Source organism: Cygnus atratus, chromosome 2 (assembly GCF_013377495.2).
Source record: "Cygnus atratus isolate AKBS03 ecotype Queensland, Australia chromosome 2, CAtr_DNAZoo_HiC_assembly, whole genome shotgun sequence".
NCBI lineage: Eukaryota > Metazoa > Chordata > Aves > Anseriformes > Anatidae > Cygnus > Cygnus atratus.
In genome coordinates this window covers 104,360,161-104,368,939 of record NC_066363.1, presented here as the reverse complement: position 1 = coordinate 104,368,939, position 8,779 = coordinate 104,360,161, and the positions used below count along the sequence as shown (strand labels likewise).

Below are 8,779 nucleotides of genomic sequence, written 5' to 3'. Positions count from 1 at the left end.
ATTTTACTTTTTGAATTCCTTGTTGTGGCATGTTTAGAAAACTATGGCTTTATCAAAGTTCTTTTACTGTCTGTGAAACCTATTATTTTATTAAAGGAAGCTGGCCTAGGGACTTCTAGTGGGGAGCTGGCATGGCCAGCAATTCTCTTTGCTAGTCCAGACCTGGCTTTGGTGTTTTAAAATTCAAAACCTTTTCAAAATTCTTTCCTACCAGAACGATTTTATGTTGGAAAAAACTCTTCAGTCACTAAGAATAACTTTTAAACCAAAATAACTTCACGTGGACTCACACTCCAAAATTTTTTTTTTTTTGACACTTAGAGCATACTAATTGCATGATTTTAAGGAGAATAGATGTTAAAGAACAAAGTAATGAGTTCACTTTGCCAACAAAGTCTATACACATGTCCATATTTTCTGCTTTATCGTAGACTTTTATATAAACGTGAAGTTCAGAAACAAGTATTCATTTATTTGTGATTTAAACAACAGAATTTTAGAGTAGTATACACCTTAAATTGAAATTACTGATACAAAATGAGTTGGCATAAATTAATCTCTTGGGTTACACAATACTTGCAGAAGATTTATATTTGAGTTTTTCTGAAATGACAAAAGATAGTTGTTACAGTTATTTTTAGACTGTTGCATGAAAATTATGAGCAAAATTAATCAGTAATATTTCTGGGTGTTTGGTTGGCAAAGACTTATGTGCATACTTAACTCATAGGTATTCTTCAGTAGACCTCTTGAAATCACTGGCAGCATTCTCCAAGCATAATATTACTTTGGGCATCACTTTTAGTATTTTTAACTGTGAATTTGGATTGCACAGTGCCCCAGTGAGTGTGCTTCTGTATTTTTGTTGTTGTTGTTGTTTAGTGTCTACCAGTTCCAGTTATACCTGGCACAGCAGAACATCTTCCTAAATGTACTCCGTAATTCTGGGCTTCGGAATGCAAAAATCATAGGGTCAATGATTGCATTGCACATTATGAGGGTCCCATTCACATGGAATATGGACATGTAGCAGGCACAGTAAGGGTTATGTGGGCAAAACCTTGCTAAGAGGATGTGAAGAACAAAGGGGGCCCAACAGCAAAGGAAGACTCCAAGGAAAATAGTCAGTGTAATGGCTCCTTTCATGTTAGTTCTCTGATGGACTGCACTGGTGGGCAGTGAGGCGATCTTTTTAGCATGAGATCGAGCAAGGAGGAACATATGTACATAGAGGCACAGTATAAAAAACATCATTAAAGGAAACAGGATAGTGAAGGGAATAACTGTAGCTGCTTCATAGGAGAAGAGGGCAATGGCAATGCTACTGCCAGCACAGAACGTCCAAATGATTGCCAAGATGATCAAAGCCCTTTGTAGTGTCATGATATTATGGTATCGCAAAGCATAGAAAATAGTGATATATCTGTCTGCTGCAATAGCTAACAAGCTGAAAATTGACCCCAGTAAAGACAGAATGAACATGGAATCCATGGCATCATCCAGCTTTTTCTCAAAGTCCCCACGACGAGTCAGGTACCCCATTTTGCACAAGATAATAAAGATGTTCTCCAGAGTTTTGTACAAGCTACCTAACATGTCTGAAATGGCTAAACTACAAATGAAGAAGTACATGGGCAAGTGCAAATTCTTATTTCTGATGACAGCAATAAGGACAAGCAGATTTTCCAATATGCCAGCAGCAGCAACAGTAAAAAAAACTTCCTCTGGCACCACGACCTGGGTACAGTCAGTGACATTTAAGGAAAAATCACTTATATTTTCAAGGGAAGGAATACTTGTCTGCCCTAGGTGTTTGATTAGATTGGAAGGTCTTTCAGTGCTCATTTCTTCTGTTTGTGGAAAGATTCTGGATTGTTGTTTCTCAGGCTTGGCTTTACTCTGAAGCTGGCCTGTCAGTCAGACCATCCTTCTTTTGATGAAGGCTTTCTCCTTCAACTGGAGCAATTTGAAGAGTTAACTGAAATATTTTGTATTTCTCCTACAATAAAACACATAGAAGCATAAATATCAAGAAGAAAATTGCCATGTTGAAAAAAAGCATTTGAAATATCAGCTATTGCAGTGGAATGAACATATATCATCATCTGAGCGAGGCAAAGTTGATTTGGATAAAATGAGTGGCTCCAAGCTTTGCAGTGCCTTGGGGGAAAACAAAGTGTAAATTCTCTGTTAGCTTCAAAGATGTTTTAAAAAATATAGTATAGTATAGTTTTCTTTACTAACGAACATCCCATGTTTACTGAAACTGATTTCACAGACTTCAAGAATTTGGCAGTCTTTACTGGCCAGCTGTTTGTTTTGAGAAAGTCTGGCATTTCTCACAAGATTGCAGTATTATTAGATACAAATGAGACTAATGCCAAGATAAGCTGTTGTCCAGAGCATTAACATATTTACCACCACACTGCTGATAGTGAAACAAAATGCTCTTAATTTAGATGTGAACATTTTTAAATATTGATTTTTTTTCAGAAGCATGTTAGACAGTAGTGAGAAGCTGCCTTTTCCTGCAAATTGAAATATTCCTTTGATTTGAATGTATTTAAAGCAAAATCTTTTCTTGGCTGTATTTACAACTATCTAAAAGACCAAATGTTTTATTGAGATGACTTTTTTTTTTTTTTTTCTCTATAGTGATCCTGATCTAACTTATGTGAAAGCCTATGGGAATCTTTCCAAAAGATGAGGCTTTTTAGGCTATTCATTAAGTTGTAAATGCATATGATATTAATTTGGCTCAGATATTACCCATAGACAATAAAACTTTTTCTTGTAATTTTTATTTGTGAAGCCATTTGTGAAACACAGATACAGTTTGGACATTCGGAGTGTCTCCCTTTTTAAGACCTGGTATATTCTCCCTCTGTTTTCTAAGCTCAAAACAGCCTTTAAGTATTTGGCACTTTCATAGCCATAGGTCTTGAAATGCATTTGGACATCTGTTCACAGTCAGGGTTGCTAAATGCCATGATACCCTTTATTACTCTTTCAAAGGATGAAGTCAAAAGTTTTAACTACTTTGTATGCAACGTTCTCTTTAAGTGTTGGTGCCTATCTGTAAATGGCACGGCTGAACTGCTGCTTGAATGTGATCAGCTCTAATACAGATGACTGTGTTAAGCCACATTTTAAGGGAAAACAGGCTTGTGACCTGGGTTTGCTAATATCATCTGCTGAGATTGCCAGCAAGGTGCTTCACATGTGGTGAAGAGTGCTGAGACCTGGACCACCAGAAAATATGAACTCAATTGAAGGAAACTATTAGCTCTCTTAAAAGAAAGCATTCAAGTGAGTGCCCATACTTATTTGAAAACAAAAGCTCTGTAGTGGAATAAATTAAGTGCATTTCACTGAAGCACATGTGGATATTCCCATAGACAATTAGGTCAATATCTGTCATCATGTGCAAGAGACGCAGCAATGTCTTTGTATTGGTATGATTTTCCTATTCTCACCTAGAGCTACTGTCCTAGTTAAGTTTTATGTTTTCTAATCTAGCAATTTGTTTAACAACTTAGTTTTCACTCTTAATAGAAAGTCAACATGGACGCTTCCAACACAGTTTCATTTCAATGGGATTTGAACAGGAAAGTCAGTTGGCAAAAATGCTTTTGTTATGTCCATATTATCTCGGAACACTTTTTCAGTAATGCTACTTTACTGGTACATCATATTGCTGAAATTACCTGCCTGATAATCATTATGGCTCCTTCACTGAAACCTTAACACATTATGAATGGGATGATACATTATATTTGCTGCTTTTTACAAATATAAACATTGTTAATTTTACAATAACTTGATGTTGAGCGTAGCAGTTGGTTAGAGAAGAGATCCTGTAAAGGCTTGTGAGCAGTTACACCAAACTGAATGATTACATTACAAACAACTGAATGTTGTTTTCAGGCAATTAACAGAAGGCCAGGAAAAGACATTCCTCTTTTAGAGATTCTCATGCCAGCATGCATATGTGGCTATTGCAGACTATTTTATTAGGACTCCATGAAGGACGTTACCAATTGTCTCCTGGTCTGATGCTTCAGTGCAGTAAATAGTCATACTGTTTCTGTCTGAGACTTCCCAGACAGAAATATCAATGTATATACAGTGTTGTACATGAATAGTAAATCCAGTGCTTGATCTACACAATGCATATTTTGATCATACCTCTGTAGCAAGTCCCATATTTATGGGATTCATTTGCCGCTACAAATCTACCAGACAGTGTGTGAAGTAGTTTAACACTTCTGAGCAGCATGGGATAGACAGAGTACATATAGGACGTAAAGCTGTTGTGAACATGATTGGTAACCTCAGCGTGTCCTAAAAGCTGACAAAAAAGGAAGACGCAGGAATATCTTGGTGCTTGGATGTGTACAGGCAGCTGAAATTAGAGCCAAGGTCATTTCACACCAAACTATGAATGGTCATCAGGTGAAAATAGTTCACCTTCCTGTGTTGGTTGCACTACCAGAGACTGCTTGGATGCAACAGACTTCCTCTCCACTGTCAATGCCTTGTCAGTTTGCCACATCATTGTATTGTCCAGAGAGAGGATTCATTTCATTCACCATCATCAGTCTCTGGTAGAGCTCAGGTTTATCTTTTGCAGGTATCTGCAGAATCAACCTTTCACAGCTAGTGCTTATATGTCAGAATTGTTAAAAATAGGACACAGCAATTTAAGAATAAAAGAGTGCTATACTTATACGATAATCTTTTTCCCCCATCAGTGGCTGAACTATGTGGATTTTCCCTTTCTTGAGGTCATTCACAATCTAATAATAATTTTCCCTGACTGTAGCAGAAGCATTAAAGAATAAAAAGCGATAAATATAAAAAAGGCCCTTTAAGTTTGAAACACATTTGCAAATTGAATGATAAGTATCACAAAACCAACAAAAACCTCAGGCCTTTTCTTCACATGCTTAAATTGGGTCCTGGAGGGAGAATTCAACAGCTCAGTCATATTGGATAGTCAGAAACATTTTTTATCTAGAAAGTAGCTGTCTTCTGAGCTAGGCTAATGGTCAATGAGCCAGCAACAATAGTGAAGTTACTAAGATTTATACATCTATAATATTACCAGCAATTTTTATTTAGTTTGTAGTTACCTAAAGCAACATGAAGCAGGGAACTGAAGGACTAGAAGCCAGGACTGGAAAATATACTGACAGTATTGTAGAAACATAGGAAACAAATAGTTTGGATTACCTGTCAATTATATTCATTCACTGTGATTATGGCTTAGCTCTTTACAACACTCTGACACTTGCAAAGCATGTTTGCACTGTATATATTGCACAGCTAGGAGCCAGCGCCAGTACTTCAACTTATGACAATGCTGAGAAAGCCTCAGTGGATGTTGGGCAGTCTCAGCACTGTACAGGATTAGCCTTGGGCACAATGCATAATTCTTTCCTGTGTGCCCAGTGCCTATTGATAACAAAAATTCAATTTTCTGTGCAGTAGAAATACAGTGACTTAGCACCTGAAAGGTCTGGGAGTAACCAGGTCTGCAGTTGATTTTGATTTTTTTTTTTCATTGTATAAACAGTTATTCATTGAATAAATAAATAAAGCACTTCCTTCAAAGCATTTACTTCAGTCTCAACATGTTAAGTAAACTGGTCTGGTCAGTAGTAATAACAATAAGCATAATTTCAGCTGTGAACCATAATGAGAAGATATTGCATACTTTAAATACTGTATCATTTCACAGGTTTCTTTGCTCTCTATTCGTTACTAGAAAACCATAGCTCTCCTTATTGGAGAGACCCCATCTGTATTTGCTCTCTAAACAGATGGTGGCAACTGAAAATTGAAAGGGTATTGAGTATTCTCCAGCTTTTGAACTCCACAATGCAGCTTAGATAACTGGCCAATTATGTAGATGCAATGATTTGTTTCTAGAACCATGAAATGTATTAATTCCCCATGTTTCTATGTGCTGACTTTTTTTTTTTTCTTAAGTCATTTATTAGGAATGTAGAAGAACAAGTGTGGTGTGTTTCAGACACAGTACATAAAGTATACCTCACAATTCATTCAGTATATACAGAGATACCTTTTTTTTTTCTCACTTAAAATAATATGGTCTTTTCTCAATTAAAAAAAATAATAAAAATAAGGTGTTAACAACTGTCTACTGATGTCTTTATCTCAAGCATTTCATACTGAAAGCTGTCTGGTGTTTAAACTCTCATTGGCTTAAGTAAAAGTACCTTGGGCATCAGGGCACCTGGAAATCTGTTCAGCATGGTTCTCCTTCTAGAACTTGGTCATAGTGGAACATGAATCCCTTGTGGAGGTGGTTGGACAAGGAGTGTGTGGCTGGTTACGCTGCCTGGTGTTGCTTTCTTTTTCTGAAAATGACAGCACAAGTCATGTGCTTGTCCATGGATGGGAGCCATATACATTTTCAGTGACTTCAATTCAAGCCATTACAATTTTATATCAAAATACTTTTGAAAAAAATCTATGGATATCTACCTTTTTGCTTGTTTCCAGCTTTTTCATATGTACAATGCATTAAGGATGGTAACATGCCACTTAAAAACGTTGATGTGGCGATGTAGTATTTAAAGCAAATGAAAGAACAACTTGCTTGTTTGTTTGTTTTGTTTCATTCATTAGGTAAGCAATGGCTTTCATGATGATGAAGGGGACTGTGCCTAATATCAGAAGGCAAGCTATGAGGACAAGCTGTTCCCCACACTTTCTAATGGGTATTTCCTTTTGTCCGCCAGGTGTGCTTACCCCTGAACAGGAAGTAAGTGAAAAAGAACAGCACACAGACTCTGACTCTGTCATTCCTTTTGCAACAAAGAACATTGCATAGTTCTTTACAAATGTTTAAAGTAACTGTGCCAGAGAAATTATGCTACGATGCTTGGTGATTCCTAAAGGCTCTGCTCTATTTGGGCCAGATGATCTTGGAGGTCTTTTCCAACCTTAATGATTCTATGATTAAATGGTCTAATAGCTTTTCTGGCCATAGCTGAAGAAAGGGTTGCTGGCTGCTTCAAAGCATTTAAAGTATTTTACCGACTTCTAGGCGACCATGATTAAAGTATCTCAGCATAGCCTGCATAAAAGAAAAAACAAAAACAAAAAAACAACAACAACAACAACAAAAAAAACACAAAAATCAACCCTATGTCTGCTTGATGAAACAGCAGTAGATCATATGTAAACATTCTCAGCTACAATTTCTATTATTTTTAAACTCTTGAAAGAAATAGTTTCCTCACATGGCCTGGGTTTTAGTATTTATTGGACAGGCCCAAGGTGTGCAGGAAACATCTGAGAAACTGCTGATTAACTTTAATGGCAGCACAGTTCTTCCTGTGAGTGCCTGGCCTACATGAGCTTCCGAGCCTACAGAGAATATGTGATGTGTTGGTGCTACGATGCAGCAGCAGAGGCAAACTTTTCTCTCCCAGATGTCACACATAAGGAGCACTGTAAACAAGAAGCTTGTGGGTGGCTTTACAGTTTTGTTATTAATAATGGATAAATATTGTTCTTTTTGAACTGAGCTGTGAAGCAAAACACGGAGCATCTTTTTTTTTTTTTTTTTTTCTGTATGGAGAAGAGATGACTGGTGACATTGAGTGGTTATGGTTTCACAGCAAGCCCTGAGCCGCCATAGCAGCTTGCTGTGATGAAAGACTGACTTCCACCTCTCCCTTCCCACCTCCCCATTTCTCTGCTCCTGCCTGTCACTTCTGTCATCTCCCTCGAGCCTAGACAAGCCTTTTCTTCTCTAAATAGCAATAGCATTTCTTGGTGTGTATACATGTGTATTACCATGTGTAGGAGGTGGAGCAGTAGGAGGAGTGTGGTGCTCTGTGACAATACTCAGGTGACCTAACCCACTCTGAACTCTTTTTTGCAATTACCAGTCCCAACATAAACATAAACATAACCAGTCCCTTGCTGTCTGCGTCTAGCTCAGGCATCCCCTAGCAGCATAACAGGTTTTGCGCAGGCTGCAGCATGAATAGTTCCTTGGTTTTGAAGCTCAGATGCCAGAGTTTCTCCTCTGCTAGGGCCTGATAAACCAGATCCTTCCTTTAAGGAAATTATTCAACGCCCTACGGGCTCTTCCTTTGGGAATCCTATGGAAAGTCTTGGTATTTCCCAGCAGTAACGGGGAGAGTAGAAAAGTGTGTGTTTGATAACTTTCTTTTACACAAAACTAATAAATATCTGCATTTTAAAGACATTTTATGTTACAAAATTTGTTCAGCAAACACTGGACAAAACAGAAGTTATGATTGCGAAAGAGTGACAGCATCAATTTCCATCCTGTTCTGAATGCGAGCAGACTTAGTTGCTTACCTTTAGGTCTGACAGGAAGAACTCTCTCTGACGAAGGTAGAAAAATAATTTTCCCCTGCTTGCTGCTGCAGGCACATACAAGAACAAAGTCCTGTGTGTTCAGAGAGCAGTAAGGCAAATGGACTGTGTGCTTATGTTTCATCTTGCAGCTACTAAAATCTCAATCTTCTTATTGAAGTATATGTCTCATATGAAAATTTTATTTTATACAGAATATATTAATTGAGATATTGATATAAGCACAGTCTTTCTTCTTCTAAGGCTCTTTTTTTTTTTTTTTCAAATTACATTCTAGGTAAAACAATATTAAATAAGGACACAAGAAAACTACAGTGAAAAATTAAGATAAGATGATACCTGGTGTTTCATCTTATCATCAGTTGAAATTTTATGAACAAGTCCAATCAACAAC

General features: G+C 37.3%; 1 protein-coding gene across 1 annotated transcript; it reads right to left on the bottom strand.

Moving 5' to 3' along the window:
* Positions 1-885: 885 nt before the first annotated feature.
* MC2R (melanocortin 2 receptor) lies at positions 886-1,845 on the bottom strand. Its single transcript, XM_035565360.1, has one exon. It carries the CDS (start codon positions 1,843-1,845, stop codon positions 886-888), a length of 960 nt encoding a protein of 319 aa, XP_035421253.1.
* Positions 1,846-8,779: the final 6,934 nt, after the last annotated feature.

Excerpts from the sequence above, each read along its gene's own strand:
- MC2R (XM_035565360.1), bottom strand. The coding sequence starts at position 1,845 with ATGAGCACTGAAAGACCTTCCAATCTAATCAAACACCTAGGGCAGACA.